Below are 23793 nucleotides of genomic sequence, written 5' to 3' on the forward strand. Positions count from 1 at the left end.
GGTAATGTTGTAGTCTTGCATACATACATATCTCACTGTTTGGTGTAGCATGGGAATCTGGAGCTGCTTGCAAAATACAGATATTTGCATTTTAGTGCCAGTTACATGAACTGTCACAGAACACCTGAAAGCCTTAAGTGTTTTGGAAGGTCTCACCTGGAATGTCTATACCATTTAGGCAGCACAGTGATGATTAACAAAGGATTGGCTGTAACTGAAATGTAAGGCTGGTAGAGTGTTTTGCTGGGTTTGCTCTACAGGACTCCTTTGGGTAGGAGGCAATGACTAGAAGTCGTAACTCAAGACTTGCTATGTGAAAAGGAAAATAAAAGTTTTACAAAGCCCTTGTGTGCTTTGTGAAACTTGAATGAATAAGAAGAGTATTTATAGGGTCCCAAATGGATTGCAATCTTAGTTTTTAAAATTTCATTTCCAGCATTAAGTGGCCATCTCAGCATTCTGCAACCTAAAACTCTGCCATAGGGTAAATCTCTTTTGTCCTGTGGCTTTTTTGGGGTTGTTTTTTTCTTTTCTTTCTTCTGTTATTTATAGATTGTTTGCTTTTGATTTTTTTTATTGCTGTTTTCTTTCTTTCTTTTTTTTTTTTTTTTAAGAGATACCTATATTTAATAGTGGCTTTGAGAGTGCTGTTACTGTAGAAATAATTCCACAGAATACAGGGTAAAACATTACCACTAATACTTGACTTTAAATTATTTGAAAGTGATTAGCTGTGTTTAAAACTGGTTTGGGAAAAAGCACAAGTTTTGCCAAAATTGTAAGCTCTGTGTTCTTGGAACACTCAGCACTCTTTAAAATTTTGTTTTTTTAAAAAATGAAGACTTTCCTTGAAATGGATTGATAATAAATAATGGAGCAGATTTGACTGAGATTGAAACCGTGATTGTATGTAGCTTGGAATATTCCAACAGGTAGGGCAGAGTGAGCATAATAATGTGATTCCCACTATCTTAATTCAGAGAAAAATGGGCCTTGAGATCGCTGCTAATCATAATTTGGGATATATTGTCAGATAAAAATTCTCAGGTTCTATTCACAACTATAATTTCTTGTGATGGTGAGACTCCTACCAGTGCTATGAATTTAATTGCTCATTTCACCTTGTACACAATGAAAGAAGATTTAAACTCTAGATGTTAACAATATATTAGACTTGGGTAGTAAAAATGTTATTTCAATGAATTTCATGCTTGGATTCTTGAATTTGATAGACAGATCTCGCTGGTTTGGGTGATAATGCATGAGACAAGACAGCAGATACTTGTACTCAGGCAAAACGCCCTTTTTCAGACAGTCACAGAGTAAATCGTATTATGGTCAGCAGGATATAAAAGTAAGGAAAAATCATTTAAGCTTAAGTTGAATAGTTATTTCAACAATTAGTAGTAATTATGTAATTTTCATACATTAATGACTGTTTCATTGGATGGTATGCACATGTTTGATATTGGCCATGCAGAACTTCAGAGTTTGCTTATGTAATAGTTATACCTTGCTTCAGATGCTGCCTTGAGTGATAGCTGGGAGCAGAGGAATGTCTACACTGTTTCAGAAAGTCTATTTAGAATGAAAACCTTGTGTGTCCCCTCTTTGCACTGTAATCCTCAGTCAGGCTTGTTTATGATGCAGCAGCTTCAGAAAGGAGTCTGAAGCCTGTATTGAATCAACATGTTTTTATTCCAGCACTCATCTGTACTGGACTGTCAAGAAAAGTCATAACTGTCATGATGTGCTGCATCAAGTATTGCTTTAAACTGTTGCAAGTTCACTGTAGTCTCTATGGACATGAATGCATTCTCAGAGTTTTCCTGTGGGTTTCACAGCCATGTATATAAATGGAAGTTTGGTTACTCTTGGTTTATGCACTAATGAGCTATCCTGAAGGATAGGTCTGGTAAAGCCAGATTTTTGATCTCTTTTTAATGCAAGAAAGCATGCTATGGTAATATATAATGTTTGAAGCTCAAGTAGGACTAATTTTCTAAAGAAAATCGGAGCTGAAATTAAACTAGCTTATGATTTATTTTTGTTGTCTTTTTTGTATGTGAAAGAATAAATGGTTAATGTTGTTAAATAATTACTCTTTTCTTTTCTTTTGTAGGTTGTCTTAGTCTTCGCTCTTAGTATTGGTGCTCTTGTAATATACTTCATAGATTCATCAAAGTGAGTATTTGAGTACATTTTCCTTCCTCTCCTTTCCTGCAGCAATTATACATCTCTGAATTTCTCCATTCATCTACTTCAAATCAGTGCTTGGTCTCATCGCCTGAGTGCAAAGAACTTTATAATAGCAAAGGTTCTACAAAAATAATTCAGGAATGGGAAAAAAACATTACCTAAACTAAACTGAACACAGTCACATTGGATCTGTAGAGTGGCAGGAAAACTACTTTTGTGTATTGAGATTATACATACTGTTGCAAAATTACCGTTTTTATATTCATTACACACGTGTAGAATCTTTCAAAATCAAGACTAGGATAAGAATTACAGGCTAAAAATATTTGTCAGAAAATTGCAGTTTGGAGGAGGAAAAAAGCATCTGGGGAGACTGACAAGAACACTTCTGAAAACCTCTGCATGAATTAGGCAGTATGAGCATTGCATCTTGCATCTCTGTATTTCCACCTTCTGACTGTGATAGGTTTCTACCACGATGAGGTGAACTACTAATGGTCTGCAAAGCATCTCAGTATTTTTTAGGTTTACTCTGATGTTATCATACAGTGTTGGGGTTTTGGCCAGGCAGTAGAAAGTTTCATCAGGCTGTGTGGTGGTTTGATACAAATGAGATAACTCAGACCATATTCTGATACCGTTCATACTCCACCCTTGTGTTCACATTGAGCTGGGCACTGTCAGTGCTGTAACAGGCACAGTGGTAGCCTAACACAGAAGAAATGAATAAAAAGGGACCTAAAAATATTCTTCCCTGAATACTGTTCTTTTGGGAGAGTGATGTTGTGAAGAATCAATAGCAATTTAAAGTTCTATGATGACATGCTTACTGTTTTTCTCTGATTTAGTTTAAGGCTTTCCATTACTGCAACTCTTAAGATTGTATGCCAGAGTCAGTCCATGTGGGCCTGCCTGCTGTCTGTAATGGTAGTAGTAATGTTCTAAAATAGCCAGTCTGTGACTCAGAAAATCAGACATTCCTCTGTTGACATCTGTACAGCCTGGTATTTAGGAAGGTGGTGGCACCAGACATTGTTGGATTTGTGGATGCCAGCTCTGTATTGCGAGTTTGAAGCCATAGATGTGTCAAGTATAATGCAAATAACTAAAGCAGAGGTTTTCTTTGTGGGGAAGAGCCAAGTGGTGGGAAAACTCAAGTTCTGTCTTGAGTTCCCTTGAAGTGAGGACTGTTGATTTTCCTTCTTAACATTGCAACGAATGTTTCTGTTAATTTTAGCAATTTTTCCTTTATATGTCACCCCTGAAGTATGTAAAGTGGTCCCTTTGTAAAACTTTTTAAAGCAAAGTGGCAAAGCTTCTGGATAGGTGATATTTCCAGGTCAAAAGTGTGGAATAGATTAAAAGCTGTTTTTACCTATGTTTCAGTTTCAGATCAACTACATCTGTGTGTCAGGGTAATTGGTTTTATTTGAAACTAATGGGATATATGATGAATTTTAGGCGCTGCATTTTTGAGTCTTTGATTGTTTTCCTCAAGGAGAGCAAAGCTGACAACATTGGAGAGTCTCTGGGACACTTGAGCTTTCTTTGGGCCACCCAATCCATGTACTACTACCAGCTTATTGATTTCTTGATCAAGAAGTGTTTTAACTGGGCATTTCTCTTGGTTTTCAGTCAATGTTTAACTCGTGCTGCAGTTTAAATTCAGGAACCTGATGTTAGCATACTGTACTTCTTACCCTCCTTTCTTTAGTTCTACACACACATCTTGGTCTTTTCTGTGGGTTTTTTGGGTTTGTGGTTGTTTTTTTTTTGTTTGGGGTTTTTTTGTGTACATGCTTAGTGGATTAATTCATGTTTGAAACACCCCAAATATATCCCCAAAGGCAAAAGTTGTGCTTAATGTTATTCTGCTGACCTGACACCCATTTCAGCAATGCAGAATCAAATACACTGTGATATCTGTGTATAAAATCAAATATAGTGTTATATCAGTGTATAGAATCAGATACAGTGTTATATCAGTGTATAGAATCAAATACAGTGTTATATCAGTGTATAAAATCAAATACAGTGTTATATCAGTGTATTTAAGATCTGCAAGTGCATACTTGTAAAAAATCATTCCTTTGAGAATTTGGTCAAACAGGAAATCATGAAGGTAGGGTGAGAGGAATGCTTCTGGTATCCTCAAGAAAGCAGCTGGCACAACAGAGACTAGAGCTTGCCCAGCATCAGTGGGGACCAGCAGCTCTAGTGCTCCCACCAGGGAGATGGTGGCATGCACCAGGGTGTGCTTTCCTTAACACTGCATTCCAGGGCTGGTGTGTTCTGCCTGGGCCATGGGCTCTCACCTGTTACTGCCTCTTACGTGGAGAGTTACAAGAATTGTGTCTCAATCCAAAGCTGAAGAGTGCCAGTGTGAGCAGCTGTCTAATAGATCTTGGCAGTGATCTATTCATCCAAGACCCTTAATCTGCCTATAGATTTACAGATGCAGTGATGGTATGTCCACAGTGGAGTTCTGATGACTTCACACCAAAGGGGCATCAAGAAAGATGGGAAAAACAGCACTTTTTCATTAGATAATGAAGGGAAGAGTGAAAAGGCCATAGAGTTTTTTCAAGCAAGCATGTGTCATGATTAATTGCAGTATGAAGGCTGAATTGAAGTATGAAGGTTGTCACAGCTGTGAGAGGAGGGTAAACAAAGAGCATTTTTATGTTAGCCAGTTCATCACTCTGACACTCTGCCAGAGTAGTACCAGATGAAAAGGCACATCCAGTGCAATGCTCTTTGGAGAGAGCTGAGCTCAGAAGGTGGTGCAGCTTCAACATCCCCCATGCCAGTTAGCCCTGCATCTCAGCAGAGCCACTTGAATAGCTTTGTGTTGCTATAAAATATTTCTGTACTGATTCTGTTTCGGGTACAAACTTTGTTTTCTGCACAATCCTTCATCACAAAGATGGGCTTTCCTTAAAGCTCTATATGTTTCTAAAACTATCAGAAAATATCCTACATACCCTCCACATCTCCATGCCCATTTCATCAGTGCTATGACAGGAGAGAGAGCACAAAAAGATACTTTTAGTCACCACAAACTATTAATCAAATACATTTATAAGAAAGATGGAAACATATTTAAGTGTTAAGCCACCTTGTCATGGTTGCAACTTCATTGCTGACATTCTGACTACTGCATTATTGTTCTTCCTTTGGTCCAACTTCTATTATATATATATAAACCATCCTCCTGTATATCTGACTGCATAAAAGTTCACTCTTAAAGACGGATATTAATTGTATTTTTGTGTTTTATTCTGTATGGGGATGACTTTTTAAAAGGATTGTGATTCCCTCAAGGAAAACAGTTTTCTTGTGCTTCCTCTGTCTCCTGAGTTCATTTTTTGGGTGTTGTCTTTATTAATTGGGGTGAAGCAAGTCTTTCTCACCTATGCTAACAGTCAGACTGTATGATTCCAACCTAGGTGATTTTGACTACTTGTTTAGTAGCAATTTAGCTGGAAACATGCCAGAGGTCCTTTACTAGAACTTGCTTAACAAAACAATGCAACATGAAAAGTCTGGTTTCTTGTTTTGTAGGATTCTTGCTGGTTTCTTGCCATTGCATGGGAATAAATTAGGGAGGAAGGATGCATTGGAAATCTATGTATTTTGTTTGAGAACTTTCCTGTGTGACAGCACAAGGAGAAACATGTCATTAGCAGATTCTCTTGGAAAGTCTTACTAGAAATTCTTTTTCCCCTGAAAGCAGCACTTTATTTCAAGTCCTTATGAATTTCTCTTGTGTTATGGGAACATTTGATCTAAGTTGTGATCGTGCACTGTGGTTGGCTTTCCTGCTTGTTTGCTACTTCTTCTGTGTTTTGTCTTTTGAGAGACATTTGATTTTGCTCCGCAAAATGTTCTACAAAAATACTGCAAGCCTTGTGGGGGTGATTTGTTTAAATTTATTACAGATACAGTGTTACTGCCCAGGAGAATTCACATCTTTGTTATTTGTGTAGTCTGTGTTACCCCTTTTACAGACATGTATGAGGTATGAAGTTTATCTGAATAGTTCAGTAAGTCTGTGTAAACATAAACACTCGAGTGGTTTTAGATACCAGTCTCATTTTCGTTACAAGTCATTAAGGCTTTCCATATTAACTGGAATAATCTGCAGAACATTTTTGATGATTCCTTTTCAGTTTCATGGCCCTTCAAGGAAACAGCAATTTTAATTGAATTTTTAAGTCAACAATGCTACATCTGAATTTTAAGTGGATCTCATTGGTCTGATGTATAAAAATTCAAGACAAGCAGAATAGGATCAGAAATCAATTCATAGAAAAAGTTCAGTTTGAGATTTAATTTTATTATAGTTTTCAGGTTACAGTTTGGTTTTTTGAATGTATTATTTCTTTTCAATTTGCAAGACACAGAAAAGTAAAAGATTGATTTTTTTTTTTCTTTTTTTTTTCCTCAAGTAACCAGTTTTAGGGCTATGCTGTTTCATTTTGCTAAGGATTTCCTGTGCAGTTCATGGTTCTGTACTCTCAAGTATGTATTTACCAGCATTTTGGGTGAGCACAGATTTTACATAGCCTTCAGTCTTCATATTAGAGGAATTAAGTAAGAAGGACTTAAATTATACTAAACTTTGTTTCAAGCCTTTCAAGCCTTGCTTAGAGTGGAATCTACTCATGCAAAAGTATTTTAATTATGTTTTTAAAGTTTGTCTTGGTGCACTCATTAACCAAAATAAGTGGCTACAGGAGCATTCCTTCATACTAAGTACAGAGTAGAGTTAATATACATATATATAGTTTTTTGTGATGCATGACTAAGAGATGTAGAAATTGACAAAATCTTGGGATCTGGTTCAAGGAAGTGCTGTTAGATTATGTTTACCATTGCTGAAGTTGCTAAAATTACAATGGTCTATGTCTTGGCCAGTAGAATAAAACACTATTGTTCCCTGCATTCTTGGAAGTCTCCCACAATTCCTTGCAGCTATAAAACTTTAATATTTTGCTAATTTTAATTTTGTTAACACTGCAGCAGTTTCTGGCCATTTCTTTGGGCTGATAAATTTTGTTCAATTCTGAAGGAAATCCAGTTATATGTGTTCCCTTCACCTATTTTCTACATAAGGTAAAAAGAAACTTTTAATTCCCCTTAGTTTTATTAACTTCTCACTTGTCAAATGGAGGGATAGGTGTAATTTTCTGATTCAAAGAAAATTTAGCTTCAATATATAAGTGAATTTCTTGTATTTGTTTTGAAGTAGCTTGGTTTTTAGCATTATAACAGAATTGTAACTTCAGTTGTTTCTACTGCTGATTCTCAGCAAATCACAAAGTCTACTGTTCAAAAAGCCTCAGTCAATTCTCTTTAACTGATACATCATTTAAATAAGATTTTTGGTCATATGTATTTTAATTTTATCTTTACTGTGCTTGTAGTCGGTGCTGAGTATACATCATTATTGCTTTAATTGAAAAGTGACTTCTAGAAGAAAGCCCAATTTGTGACAATGAACTTTAATTTTCTTCACTGCTCTGCAAATTTTCCTGGGAAAGTGTCCATAGCTAAGATTCATTGCTTTCATTAGCATGTTGCAGTTGAAGCCAGGTGGGTGTGCAGCTCAATGCATGGCCTCTGCAGGCAGCTGAATACCAGGATGATTGAAGGTCTTTGTTAGGCACAGATGGTGTTAATTATGAGTCAAATCCAGCAACAGCAGTGATATGATTATTATAAGGCAAAATCCAAAAGAAACAGACCACAGTGGAGGGGAAAAAACCACCTGGCAATGATTGCCCATGTGTTACTATGCACTTGCCTCTCTAGGACAAAGGGATTAGGTATGAATTTATGTCTCCTAGTTTTGTTGTTAGACATTGTCCCTTAACCACCAATTGTGTGTTGTCTTGAATTATTAAAAAAACCTGGATGTAGTGAGGCATACTGAAAAATTAGATGCATGATTTATGTACTATCAGTCTCTTAGCTCAGTGTTTGCATTCATTCTCTGACATGTTCAGAGAGCTTGAGTTTGGTAAATTATATGCAGATAAAATTTGTATAACACCACCTGAACAACTCCTCCAATCTATTTAGGAGATTATAATAATGAATAAAGAAATTGCTCTGTATGTGTTTGTCACTTAATGAAATAACATTGGGTTACACTGATTTTTGCTAGTGGTACAGAATCTTGGGTTAGGCAATATGGAAATATTCTGAGTTCTATAGACAAACCACTGTAATGAAGTTTCTGTTAATCAATGCCAGTAGTTTGTGTTTGCTAAATAATGAAAATGAATTGTTGCAAATGAATTCAATGGGCAACACTGTGAATGATAAAATGGCAAACAAAAATAGAGTTCTTTCATAATAATTGACAAATCAAGCTCTGGAGAAAAGTTTGGGTATTGTTTTCATCCCTTGGTGTTCTACAGAAATTCTTAGTAATTGTGATGCACAACCTTGATGATGAGATAAATTCCAGTGGGATTACTTTTCTGTAGTGTTGGGTCGTGTAAAAGATCTCAGTAACTATCACTGAGTACCACTGAGTGATGGCTCTCTTTGGTAATACCTGAAGGAGGCTCCTGCAGGTATTTATAGGTGTTGGTAAGATTATTTGAGCCTTTGTCAGAGCAAAGAGTCTCTCAGCCCTCCTCATATGACAGGGCTCCGGTTCTTTTACATCTTTGTGCCTTTCACTGATCTCACTCCCCTGTGTCTTCATGCTGGAGACACATTTCCTAAAGCAGCCTGGAAAATGCTGCTGACCTTCTTTACTGCAAGAGCCCATGGGTGGCTTGGAGTGAACTTCTCAGCTCAGGTCATTTTCTGCAAAGCTGCTTTCCAGCTGCAGCCACTTGCATGCCATGCTAAGGAATCACTGAAGTTCAAGTTTGTATAATTTTATTGTTCCACAAATAAGTCAGTAATCTGAAATAGCAAAACTTTGTACATGCTGTGATATTTACTGACTTTATTTGTATGAAAATGTTGCTAGATAGGCCTTTAAGTAAATATCTGTCACTTAAATTAATATGTTTATACTGACCATAGCAGGCTTAAGAGTTTGATCATTAAATAGCTAAGTCCTCACTTTTTCATAAGCAAATTCTTATATGGTTTAAAGTCTTGCCATCTCTTAGATGAGAGTATTTTATTTCAGGAATCAGATCCTTCTTTTTCAAGGGTTAGCTGGAATGTACTAATGTTTTTTTTTAAACATTTGGCTGTTAGTTTTTTCTTCTCCAGTTTCTAGTTAATTGGCAGAAATCTGATTACAGTCTAGGCAAAAATCTGCCCCACTGGCACATTTTTAACACAGAACTTTTTGGGAGAGTAAGACATGCTGCTCTCTCAAGTTTCTCTCTTTGAAGAATGAATGGAGGAAATTAACTGGAAATGGAGGTCTGACTTAGGTGTTGTCTGTATTTACATTACGAGGCTTTTTCAAAGAAGCAGGATTTTACCCTAAAATGTCACACCCTGTGGTGTGGGGAGGGCAGACATGGCACTGTTCCAGTAGGGGAGTGAAATGATAAAATCTATATAATGTGCCACTTTGCAGATTGAGTTTGGAACTGAAGGAAAGTTTGATAGCTGTGACAGTGGGGAAATATTGGAAAAGAGAACCATAGGATGATGGTGGAGTTTCCTGCATCACTGGCATTTGGCTTGTCCAAGTTATACTTGGTGATGTTTTGGTTGGTAGGATGTTAGAATATCTGATTATTCTGTCTGCTGCCATGTAAAGCTAACTATGTTTCCTGGGAGCACAAAGGAAATTAAGAACACGTTGCTCTGAAGACCTAAGCCTGCAAGAGTGTCAAGAGTGTCTCTACCATTTCAATCTTACGGGAATTTTTTTTCCCTAAAACTGCCATGGATAAAAAGTGAGCATTTAACACCGTCATCTTTTGTAATATCTTACTGATATTATTATAGACTTAGAGACTCTCACAAAACAAATGGATCCAAGCACAGGGAAGATGTGTGATTCTAGCTCAGGGCAGACTTTTTTTTCATAACATGTTGCTTTGCAGTTCAAGGCCATAATTACTTAGATAACACTTTGGTAATTTAGCATGGCTGGTCTGTGAGGTTTTTTTGTTTTGTTTTGTTTTTTTAAATCTGGAGGCTGTGTGTAGACATACATGAATGTTTCTGAGAATCTCATGTTAGATTTTAGCATTTTATTTCTTATCTGAAAATGAATAACCAATACTACAAATATGTAGTACCCCAAGCTTTTTCCCCCTTCTGTGTTCCAAGTCTGTTCTGGCATTTTATGACAAGTGGCATTTATGGCAAGTTTACTGCTTGTTCTGGAGCTGTTAGCAAGAAATAAATTTAAACTTGTATGTTTGGACGTGGATATTATAATATCCTTTTGAATCCAATTCTTTTCTCTCTGCTGAGGGGTGCTTTGGTTTTGTATGCTGTTATGCTTCATGTGGGATACCTGAGCTCCTTTAAATGGAGTGGGCAAGGCTTGACAAAGGCTGTAGCAGGTCTTTGTCTCACCTGGAAGGTTTTCTCCAAGCAAGTGCCAGTTGTTAAAGGACATTTGAATAACACTGGTATTCAACCCTCCTATGTGCCAGACTGCATCTTTCTTTTCCAATGACTTGCTTCTGCTTTGGTGTACTGAGAAATCCAAAGGCATCAGGTTAAACATCGGGCTGAAAAAGAACTGCAAATTGACAGCTGCTTCTAGTTGATTCCTGGCAGTCTTCATTGATTTCTAGTTCTGTTTTGAGAAGATTATTCCCATCTGCTCTAAATACCATTAGCTTTTGTAGGGCAGGATCTCAAAGTCTGATTTGTCTAAGAGAAAGGTCTTTGACATGGAGGTTCACCTGAAGGCAGGTGTCAGGCATATTCAAGCATGTTTAGAAAACCATACTTCTAAATGGTGTTTTAAGTTTAGGAGTTTATCCTCTGCTGCCCTGCTTGCATAAAACTTGCATTAGTTTTGATACCATATGCAATTCATATCTATGCATGAACTCAGGTTTCTGAGTCCAGTGAAACCAGAGTGTTAAAAGTTGTCTGTTATCTAAAAGACCCCAAAATCAGTGTCCTTTTAAAATTCTACCCATGACTATGGATAAAAAACGATTGCAATGGAACATCTCAGTTTCTCATTCCTGTGGTTTGCTAGTCTTTTAAATTTATATTTATTTTAAAAATTACATTTGTGTTGCAACAGTACATGTTGTGCAGCATCTGAAGCACAAGCTTGCTTGCTGGCATGAATTACAATTTACTAATTATCGTTGACTCTGAATAATAATTTACTGTGTCTAGAGCATCAATAAAATAAGCCTATTGACACTGTTATGCTTACATATGCATTTTTTGGATAATGACTTGGATCTGACTTAAGAAATACGGATAAAAAATATTTAGATTAGCATTTATTTGCTTAGATTTAATAGCTTAGGTTCTGGTAACTTTTACTGGAAACAAGTTCTCAGGAAACCTGCCCTGAGTTGGTTTTCACCATCTACACAATAATTTGAAGGTCAGTTTGTGTAAAGAAACGGTATAAGTCACATTTATGGCCTGCTCAGTTTCATTTCTCTGTTTTCATAAACTCATACCGTGTTGCTTGATGTGTTTCTAGTATTGCTATGGGAACATACTCTTAAATTACAATTCAAATTCTTTCAAAAACCCCACCAGTGTATAATTGATTTACAGGTTGGATCTTTATCTTTTTTTCCTCTTTCTAGATGAATGTCTGCATTTTTTGTTTTATCCCAAAGCATCTGACAGTGCATCTGCAAATATTTTGTCCCATGCTTGCTTTCCCTGTAGACAAATTAGTTGTGCACACTGAGCTAGAAGCATTCTTCCTTAACACTGGACAAATTCCCAAATCTATATACTCTAAAAGAAGAGATAACTCAGCTGAGGGTTTAAAAATACCAGACCATGGAGCTATTATCAAAACATGGCTTGCATTGAAGATTGCTTTTTAGAGTGGAGTTAAACATGTAATCAGCCTTACCCCTCTGCTTTTTAAGCTTCAGATACAAATAAAGATGTGACCTCTTTTGCTTTTTTTCCCCTCCCTTTTCTCCCGACAGCTTGACAAATTGTAGCTTTTGGGACACCCCAGTAGCTGATGAGTCATTTCTGCTTAAAAATAGAATTCCTTGCAGCAAGGACACCCATTCCACTTTTGACGCATGTGTCGTTTCTGACAGTCACAGGGCCAACTGTGCCATGGTAATTAAGCAACCAGGAGGAAGAGAGCTCGCTCTCTTCAGTAAATACCAGAGCTGGAATCCAACAATACTGAAAAAAAGGGAAGGGAAATCCCATATACATGAACATGGATACCTGCAGGCTTTCCCCCCTTCCCTGTTCTTTGTGAGCATTTTCAGTCCTTTACAGATCCCTGCTGCATGTAGCAAACACCACTATCCCACCTTCCTTCTGTGCCACCCCCTGCCCTTTTTTTTTTTTTTTTTTTAAATCCTCAAAGACCTGACAGAACACTGGCTTCACAAAGAGAACTGTAAGGTCTAATTACTGTGTACAGAAGAAAATTTGTAATGGAGCATCAGAATATTGTTCTCTTTTATTAGTGAGGCACAGAAATGGTGCTGCACGAGAACAGTGATAAGCAATCAGCTGTGTTCAGCACCAGGTACATGTGAGAGAGTACCCTATACAAGCCTCAATAGGAGAAAGTATTAAATACAAATGTGAATAATATTAAAATGGCAATTGGTGGCATTGTAGTAGATCTTGCTCACTTCAACATTCATGAAGTTTTTATTACTCTTATCAAATCTAGTGCAATTACAGGGAGTGGAGCAGGTTGTTCTTTAGCAAGACTTTTAGCTTGTGGCATATTTATTCGGCTGAATAAATAGGGGAATTGATGGGAATTATTTACCCTCCAAACTGGGGGCCAGCCCCTTGAGTGGAACAATTTTATGATGCATAAAACCCTATTGCAGCAATGATTTTTCTTAGGGATTTGAAGATTTCTTTTTCTTACAGGTTTTGTACTTTGATAAGCATTAGAAATAGTGAATTTTATTCAAGCTCTACATCCATAAAGTAATCAATTCTTGCAATTCAGGAAATGGCATGAGTTTGCTGGAGACTCTGATACTGTAAGATTCTTTAAGAAATGTAACTCTGCTAATATCCCTAAAAGATAATGCATCAGGCATATGTTACCATTTTTAGCCTTTTAATTTGTCATCATTTTGAGCCTAATATTTTCTCAAAACCAAGTGATTTTCTATTTTCATGTAATTATTTAAATTTGTCTTAATTATACTCTGCTGAAAAATATAATTTTTCAACTAAGGTGGCTCAGTTTCTATCCATTCCTGTGATAAAAATGGAATTCTAAGAGTAACATTATATGAATTATATTAAGTATCTTTTGATATTATTTATATTTATACTGTTACACATGAGTTAAAGGTGACATGTATCTGAACTCAGATAACTGATGGCTGGTTTGCTGTTCAGAGTCATATTAGTCACAACACTCATGGGTGACTTAGATTTTAAAAAATAATAGTGTACTGACTGGTGCCAACAGTCAGTATACTGTTATTTACAGAATATCCATTCATGCAAATAAACTTTCTGAATAACACTAATACTTAAATTCTTGTAAAGCTCTTTGGTAACTTAATTTAAAGCTCAAATTTTTCCCACCTTACATTTGAAATTTGGTGTCAATGACTTGCATTTTGTTGATGTGATGAAATTCAGGGCAGAAATAGGACTCATAAACTTGCACCAAAGTCAATAAATAAAAAATTTACTATTCTTAATATTAGCCAGATTATTAGTCTGTATAAAGTCAGATTGCACTTTTACAGTATTTTTTCCTGTAGATTGAAGCATTGCAAACATTTTGTATATAATTAAGGGAGTAGAATAAAAGCAGAAAAAGAAAAGACTGAAAGTAGGTTCAGGATTATATTGCTTTGCCTTAATTAAAATTAAATTGCAACAGGGTACATATTCTTTGAACTGAGAATCCTAAATGAAGGAAACATCAGTTCAAATGGATTCTATTGTTTTTTGATTTTGGAAATTTATAAAGGTGAAATAAAGCTAAAAATTCAACTCCTCTTGAACCACTATTGGTGATTACCTGTCTGTTATAAATCTAGGACATATTTTACTTTATTCATTTAATTCTTAGATGCGTATGAAGACATTATGGTATCTTAGGTTAAGGATTTCTTTAATAGTTTATTTTTAAAATTCCTGTGGTTGTAGACTGGGGAAAAAGCTAAATGAGATTGTGAAATACCACTGGTTCTGGAATTTAAGCCAAAGGGCCTATTCTGGTCATTTTGTCACATTTCTCTATGTAACAGTTTATACAGTATTTTGCTTTAAATAAATGTCTTGTGATCAGAAAGATATTTAGACTTCATTTTAAAGATGTGGTGTGATAGAAAGTTTTCCTTTTGCCTGGAGAACTACTTGCAGTGGTTAACTCACTTTTAAACATGTGTCTTAGCTTTCAGTCTAAATCTGTGGCTTTATCTTCCATTTACCTCTTTTTTAATTTTTTTTTCTGTTAGTGCTCTTTCCACTAATGTTTTGTAGAGATATTTCTAGGCATGTTAAAATCACATTTTAATGCTCCTTTTTTGGTATTAGTTTAACAAACTCATTTTCAATTTTTTAAAATAGTACAAGATCTTAGACTGAACCATTGTAGCAGGCTTTTGGTTTTTTTTTCCCCTGAACTCCTTGGTAGTTTTATTTAATATGTGACATTTCAGTTCAAGTATTTTGCAGTCCATATTGGGTACTACTGGACGTTAAATTTTCAGTGATTTTTGATTGCTTCATTTCAACGCATACTTGCATTTTCTTTTTCTTCTCTGGCTTTTTATGAAAAACAGGATCGTTATTTATGAAAGAAAAATTTAAAGTAGTGCTCTCTGCTTTTACTGCTGCTCATTTAGTCAAAACAAAAAGTATATCATGCTATTAGTCATGAAGAAAACTTTTCCTTCAGTTCCCATTGTAGAAGCTGTGTATTATTTGAACTGATGCCCAGAATTTAATTTCTTTCCAACTGGTGAAACCTGTCTTCAGTGATAGCTGTAATCATGCTCGCATATTATATGTGCTGGTTAGCATATATTGGATAATACAGTATTTTTGTGTGTTTGTGTAGAAATAACCATTCTGAAAATGGGTTCTTAAAACGTGAATTGATCTGAATAGTCTGTGCACATAGATCTGCACAGTACTTTTCTGTAGTGGCTCAAATGTTCTCTTTGTTCTCCCAGTTTGTCTCAGCTCCTGGGATGTACAGAACATTAAGAAAAAGTCTTTGATGAGTAGAACAAAAAAATGTGTGGTTCTGTTTTTTCTGGATATTTTCACAACAGTAGCATTAGTTTGTTACTGCTTGTAAAAGCCTGTGAATAGAAAGGATAAAAGGATAAAAATAAATCCAAGTTTTGGGGTTGAAGTCTACTACAGAAATGCACATTAAATCAGTTTTTCTAAATATTTACGTTTTCTAGTCTGTTTTAAGAAATATTCATTCAATTTGTATTTTATTAGTCTTTTGGTGCAACTATACCTACCTAAAAGCTGTATCACTGCATTAAAAAATACCACTTTAACTCCATTTCAAAGCCCACTAATCCTACACATCTTTGTTTAAAATATTGAGCTGACAGAAAGCAGATACAAGTACCTCCCTCCTGCTTAAGGCATTTAGTAGTTTAAATGGAATATAGACTCATTGCCATTTATGTCCTGGAAAATATATCCCGTTGCTGTTCACAACCCTGTGTCATAGCAACAGGGTTTGGAAGGGAAAAAAAACAACAACCAAAAACCCACCCCTCAAAAATCAACCCACATGGCAAAAGTTTTCCAAACAATACTGTTTATGTTCACTGATCTACATCCCATATTGTATTCAGTGGTGACTTGTAGGAAAGAGGAAAACCTGTTTGTCTTAGTTTCTGTAATGCAGTGAGTGTTTAGACTAGACTAGTTTATTTCTATAGTTTGATCTTGCTGGATGAAATGCACAACATGGAAAAAGGTATGCAGTCATTAGGAAACGAATTCATATTGATACAGAAAGAATTTTGGTTTGAGTTTTTAATGTTTAGATTAAAAATGAGAAGAGCAACAAAAAAAAAAATCACTGGAACATCTTTGTGTGAGTCAGTGAAGCCAAAGTTCCCTTCCTCTGCTTACTCAGGCTGGGACTTCCCAAGGAACTGTAGGGAGTCTATTTTATATTTCTCATCATGACACTGCACGCATATCAAGCATTGCCTCTTTTTTTTTTTTTTGGGGGGGGGGGCAGGGCACAAGAGGTTTTGGAACTTTCCTTGATTTTTGTCACTAAGAAAATTAATTCTAAATAAGTATTGTAGTATTTCAGACCTTGCTGTGAGTACTGTGCAGTAACACAGCACCATCCAGCAGCACTAATTATTGTCATGTGAAATATTGCATTACAAAGAATCATCACAATCTCAGACAATGCTGACTTGAGTGGAACCCACAAAGATCAAGTCCAACTCCTGGCCTTGGACAGAATCATCCCCAAGAGTCACACCATGTGCCTGAAAGCTTTGTCCAAACCCTGCTTCAGCTCTGTTAGGCTGGTGCTGTGACCTCTGCCCTGGGGAGCTGTTCCAGCCACCCTCTGGTGAAGAACCTTTTCCTGGTATCCAACCTAAACCTCCCCTGATGCAGCTTCAGGCAGTTCCCTCAGATCCTGTCACTGTCACCACAGAGCAGAGATCAGTGCCTGCCCCTCCTCTTCCCTGCAGGAGAAGTTGTGACTGCAGTGAGGTCTGCCCTCAGTCTCCTCCTGTCCAGGCTGCACAGTCCAAGGGACCTCAGCTGCTCCTCTCATGTATCCCTTCAAGCCTTTCACCATCTTTGTTACCCTCCTTTGGATTCTATAGCTTAATATCTTCCCATATTGCAGTACATGATATGGTAGGAAGTAGGACAGAAAAAAGATTTTTCTGATCTCTTGAAGAGTGGCTTGAGAGGAATGTCTGTGACATTCCTGAACATGTATTTCCTGAAGCAATGTTTATTGGTTCTGCCACAGGTTGCACTGTGTCTCTCATCTTCCCCCCTTTTCAGCCATTTTGTTGGACTTTGCATTTCTTTGTCAAAAATAGTAATTTGGACATGATTTTGATGGATTTGTTTTCTCTTTGTGAGATTTCATTACTTTTAATCATCCTCTACTCTCTGCCTCATACCATACTTTAGAATTAGTCGCATAAGTCTGACCTTGATTATCTGAAGCTTCTTGGTTTTTGAAAAATGAACAATGACTACTTTATTTTTCTATCAAGTAACAAGAGACTTAAGTTTTCCTGGGTACAGCAATGTCAGGTGTTTCTCATCTGCAAAATTATTAGGAAAAATCAAAATTCAAGGAAGTAATCTACAACAGATTGTCTTTGTGTGAAGGTATAATTTGCAGGAGGTACATTGCTAAGAAGAGTGAATAAGAACCTCCTCTTGCCCATCCCAAATATGGCTGTCACTTATGTATTTATTTATAGCTTTGAACTGTCCCCTGTGGCCACTGGCCCATACATTGGTGTGTGCAGAAGAGGGAAGATGCCATTTGCTGAAGGTGAGCTTCCCAGGACAGCTGACAAGTTAGGGCAGCTCAGTGACCTGAGGGGGTCCCAGAAGAACAGCTGTTATTCAATCAGCCACTCAACTGCATTCACTTAGATCCTTATGCTAGGAAATATTTCTTCCATCATTTTAATTCTAAACTGTGGCAAATTGTAGCTACACCAAGCAAAGTATTTTGAAGACATCTGAATTCTGACTTTGCTCCACGCACTCTTGGAGTACGGTAAATGTCAACAGGTTTGCACTGTGATAAATATGGGGGCAGGGTGTGTTATTTAAAAACAGAGTAAGCAATCTTTCTAATTCTTCCTTTCTAATTTCTTTATCAAGCTTCAGATAATTTCCACTTTCTAGAGGGGAATCCTGTCAGGTACAATTTCTTTTTAAGGAGATTGCTTCTTTTTCACTTATTCTCAGTGCAGTTCATACTCCTGTCACTCACAATCTCAATTTTCCAACAATCAAATATATTGGCAGATTGTGATACAGGTTTAGAAAGCATAGTAATAACTTGGTGGATGAAAAGATAATGCTTCATGGTTTTATTATGAGATTTAGTATGAGATTGTAGCATTCCCAAAGAAATTATTAAAAGAGGTAATGTTGCTGAGGCATTATTTGTTATTGTTAAACCAAGAGCTTTAGAAGCATTTGGGGTGTTGGGATAACTTTTGTCATTAAAGATACCTTATACAGAAGATGTAGTTTGTTTTTTATTTTTTTTCTTTTTTCCCAGTGGAAATTACTTGCTCCTACAGCAAATAAAATAAAAAAATACTGCTTCTTAAATGAGCAGCTCAGCTTAGTTGACGAAAATCAATGAAAATGAGCATGCCAAGCATGCAGGAAATGTAAAGAGAGACAGGGAATGATTCTTCCCACTATAAAATATCCACATTAGATTTTTGGTGGTATTACTGTATGAACTTCCTCCTCCTTTGGCAAAGAAAAAAATTATCTTGCCAAGTCTACAAGGCCTGTTGAGATTTCAGAGTTTGCAGATGACTCAAAAAAAAAAAGAAAAAGAAATCTGTAGCAAAAGTAATTTTGGAATGTTGAAGATGGGAGAGAGAGGAGTAGTCTTAAGGCTGTGGGTTGTATGAGTGGATTTGGCTTGTTTTTGTGTTTGTGTCACTGCTCATTAGGTTTATTGTGCTTATGTGGGAGTAAATCTGTTAGTATAGTTTATAAACCCTATAATTTTAGAGAGGTGATTTTTTTAAAAAGTGCATAATTATTTTTATACTGAATTTGTTTATGTGCTCTTAATAGTAATTAGTGTCCCTGTAGAACAGTAGATATGCCTGGTAGAGAATGAAAAGTAATAAACTGGAGCTAGTAATGAGCCAGAATAAATAAACTGATATCAGTAATAAACTGAAGTGGAAGCCTGGTCTTTTTCTGTAAGCATATGATTTCTTGATCAAAAATTAGCAGCCAGAATATCTAGTGGAATTGTTATGCTGGACAAAATCTGAAGTTTTAAAATTAAATTTTAGGAAGTATGTGTAGTGATCTGTTTGTATGTACAGATAGTCTTTGACAAGTAGGTAACTACATTTAGTGTTTCACTGGAAAAATGAAATGAACATCATTTATTGTCAATGTATGACTGGTATTTTCTTACTTTAAAAACCCACAGATTTAGTGTTCTTCATTTTCTTAACTGAATATGTATAAATATGTGTATGAATGAAGCTTATATTTAAGATAAAATTAGCTACTTCCTGAAGTTGTATTTTAGATGTTAGATACAGATCTCTAATACCTATTTTCATAGTTTAAAATTTTTCAGTCTTTGGTGAGCATGTTACCTTTGTTCTATTTTTAAAGAGCAGCTGGTTTTTTAAGTCATAATTATGGCATATAGGATTTATGCTTCTAAGGATTGTATTGGGTATTATTTAGCACAGACAGTTTCATGAATCAAATATTTGATTTTCTCTCAGTGTTAGCATTCAGGTCTGTTTTCATTGAGTCTTCTGCATAGAGTGTTAGAAGCACTGTTGACCATCTGATAGAAGCAAAACAAAATAGGTAAATCAGAGTTCACAGTGTTTCATTTTTATAACGTGTGTCTGAGTAGTTCGAATTTCCTCCTAGTCCCCTTACAAACATAACAGAAAATCTGGAAAAGGTGTTGCTTGGGGTTTTTAAAATTTTATTTCAGTATACATATTAAAGGTTATGTTTGTTTTTTTCAGTTTCTTGATATTATTGTGGCTAGATCTTTGAAGAATGTTGTATTAATCTTTCCCATTAACCATTTAAAATTACAGAACACAGGTGGTTCATATATGAATATTAATATTTGAGTGTTCTTATCTTTGGAAATAATTAGTTCTATTAAAATATTACTCCTACTAAAAACCAGTAAATTCTTTACCATGCTGGAACATTTGTGTAAAATGAATGACCCCCAGTGGTCATGTTGTAGATTACCCTCTGTCTCACCACTTCTCCTAACAGGAATAGAAATGGAGTTATTTTAAGTGGGACATCTTTGTTAAATGATTTTTATACTAAAGAATGACTTTCAATATGGAATCGTAGGAGTCTGTCCTGAAATATGTATTTGAACATCTGAGGAGAACTGCTACATACAGACAATAATGAAAAGACAACTCTAGTTGGAAACTGTTCTGATCAGAGCCACGTGTGCAAAAGCAGGATCTGCACTCAGTTATATTTAGGCCTCTGCCAAATATATTTGTTTTTTCATGTTTTTAAGAGACATCAACTAAAGGTCCTTCTAAAGCAAAATGAAATATCATCAAGAGGACCTTGTTGTAATATTCAAGTAATTTTGATGCCTGCCCATCATAATTAAGTGTTAATGTTTTGAATTACAAGATATTATTCCCTTAATTAATTACCTATATTAATCACAGTCACAGAACCAAAAATTTTATCTGCAAAAATCATTCCAGTAATACAAAAGGAATATTGTGTGGTTCTGATTCAGTTGTAATCAATAGGATTTGAGCATTATTTGCCTCAACTGGGGATTGAGGCCTTAGGGACCCCAATGCTATACACTGCATAAACAGATCTTGGCTTAGTAGAGATTTTTTTCCCCTTTTAGCAAGTTTATTTAATAGCTTTGTTATATATGTTATATATTTTTTGTATATGTTAATATCTATGTTAGTCTACTTAAGTATCATTCTGAAAAATGTAAAATATATATTAATGATTCTGGTATTATATTTGTGATTCTCTTTTTTTTCTGTCGGGAACTTATACTGCACTAAGTGTTTCAGCAAATAGTACATACTCTCTTTTCTCTAGATTTGAGGGTATGCATATAAATGTATGTGTTTAAAATCCTATGCATTCTGTAGGTAGTCACTGAACATGAGTAAAGCAAAGAAGGTTCACAGCTTCTCAGCTCTAAATCAGATCCAGACTTCAGTCAAGAAGAATGATGAGACTGAGGGTGATAACTTGCCCTCCATTTACAGATATTAATGAGCCCCATTTGTACTGAATTTCAATTCTCAGCAGTGCTGAAAGTAGCAATAAGAAAGAATTGCAGGTGAGAAATGGAATTTTAAGCAGCAGATAAGATTCTTTAGCAAACCCAGGCTTGGTTTCTGACTAAAATGGAGGTGTCATTCATTGCTGCATTTTGCACACTGTCCTTAGGCTGCTTACTCCCACTCACGCCAGCTGCCAGATCTTTTCCAGCCCCCACTCAGCGTCTGATGTAGGTTTTTACATCAAATGCTCATGGAATGAAATAAACTCTCTGGACCTCAGTGTGATTTAGGAGACTGATATCTGTTAACACAAGGGGAGACCACTTGAACTTGTGGTGCCTGAAACTGATCTCGAGCAACATGGGCAAGCAATCATGATATAAACATTTCATGATCATTATGTAAATCGTAAGGGATTCTCTAACATAAATTCAGTCAGTTCAATAACAGTAATGTAGAAGAATGTTATAGACAGAAATAAATTCTTTAAATCCATTTTTCTAAAAATAGATGGTTGAATGGAAAGATGAACAGAAAGATGGTAGGTGCAGCAGAAATGAAGAAACAGAAAGCTAAGCCCTAATGTGTTCTCTATGAGAAATGCAGAGCTCACATAAACAGAGGGAGGAAGAGCAGAAGTTTAGGCCATTGTATTCAGACAAATGCATACATCCATAATTTGGCCACAAAGCAGGAGAAGAAAAGGTATTTAAAAGGGGATGCATATGTATAATATTAATCCCAGTTTAGGAGGATTAAGTGGTATATTGCCTGTTAATTTATGTGTTGTCAGTATTTATGTCAGTTAATTTATGTATTACAGTGTGAGAAGGGAAACATTGTGCATCTTTGTACTATCCCAGAAAAGAATAGCAACCCCTTCTCACCAGTTCTTTGTTTACAACTTGAACCTTGATATTAGGACAGGTTAAGAAATCAATGTTAAGTTGACATGCTGATACGTGAAGTGAGGTCATTAGGTACATTTATTTGTACTCTTCTATGGAGAATATTTTCTGTCATACCATTTTAGTATTTATTACAGTTACCTCGATTTTCTAGAGAGTCCTTTGACTTCTTAGAATAACTATTGATGTTACAGACAAGCTGTATCTGTTCTGTACATTGAAGTTATATTGATTAAGTATATAATGCAACATTTTTGGATTCTTCCTAGTCAATTGACCACTGTATAAAGCAAAAATCTGTGCTGTTTATTCTCCTAAGTGAATTTAAACAGAGCTGAAATGATGTAAAAATTTGTTAATTATTCTCCTAAGTGCTATCTTCATCTTTACTAAACTGAATTTACAGTATAGCAAAACTACACAAATCTCATCTATGTTAGTAGTAGCATCAGAAGACAAAAAAAAAAAAAAAATCTTGCCACACCTACAATATTTATACAAGCTTTGCTAAGTGAGTTGTGGTAATTTTCTTTTACTACCCAGAGCTGTTACGATGTCTCTTGGGGCTACTTAGTGTACCACAGTGTGCTGCTGCTGTTACAGAAATGCTGAATACATATTTACAAAAGTGCAGTAATGATTTGTCATCTTCATGGATCTCAATACATATGCTTGAAGGATCTGGAGCATCCAGATCCAAAACTGTGATTGTTTCTCATCATTAGTTCTTGGAGTGCTCTGTGCTCTAGCCAAAATCATGGAAGGTGATGTCAGGCAGGGTAGGGTTAATGGCAACCCAAAGGAAAGAGATTGTGTTCTAAGAAAACATCAAAAGGAGTGATCACCAGTCTTTATAAAGTAGGAGGGCTCAGGCACTAAGAATCAGTAGGTATTTTAGAGGAACATTTTGTTCCAGCTTCAAAAAAGACTTTTATTTTTCCCAGGCAAAAAATCTCCCAAAATACGAGTTATTGGAAAATTTAACCTTTATAGGTATAACACAGAGGATGGTTGTTATAGGCTGTGTTTTGCTGAATTATTTAGCTAATTTATTTCTTTGTTTTTCACAAGGTCTTTGTACAGGAGTACTTTAAAGACAGTTTCCTTAGTTGGTAGTTTTTGCATTAAGAATAAGGTTAGACATAAATTAGAAAAAGAATTAACTGACAGCTTGTGAAAAAACAGCTATTAAAAGTAGGTGATTTAGTTTTGGTTTTATGTGACATTGACAGTACTCAACCTTTGATTTCCTTTGAGGTTTTTCAATTCCAATTGAATTTCATGGTAGCTTTTTCCCCCCAAGCTGTGAGACAGCTACAAAAATTTGCAGGGGTTTGCCAGTTCAGATTATGAAGTTGTGCTCTCACATTTCAATAACACAACATTTTTTATCTGGGGATGATCCCCTTTTTAACTCTCCTACTTTTTCATGTGAGAGGCCTTGTCACCTCCATAAAAACACAGTAAATAATGCATAATTTTCCCATTTTTCATTAGTATTACAAAAAATTTACCATTGCATTGCAAGTGAGGGGGGGAAAGGGCTTGAACAGAAATGC

General features: G+C 35.8%; 1 protein-coding gene across 7 annotated transcripts in view; it reads left to right on the top strand.

Annotated features, from left to right (window-relative positions):
• KCNMA1 (potassium calcium-activated channel subfamily M alpha 1) overlaps nt 1–23793 on the top strand; it is a 407920-nt gene that overhangs the window by 179001 nt on the left and 205126 nt on the right. For all 7 annotated transcript variants that reach the window (XM_050976320.1, XM_050976322.1, XM_009087486.4 and 4 more), the window contains one exon: nt 2123–2184. In XM_050976320.1, coding sequence (XP_050832277.1) covers nt 2123–2184 — 62 coding nt within the window. The remainder of the gene's footprint in view (nt 1–2122; nt 2185–23793) is intronic.

The sequence above is a fragment of the Serinus canaria genome, chromosome 6 (assembly GCF_022539315.1).
Source record: "Serinus canaria isolate serCan28SL12 chromosome 6, serCan2020, whole genome shotgun sequence".
Taxonomy (NCBI): domain Eukaryota; kingdom Metazoa; phylum Chordata; class Aves; order Passeriformes; family Fringillidae; genus Serinus; species Serinus canaria.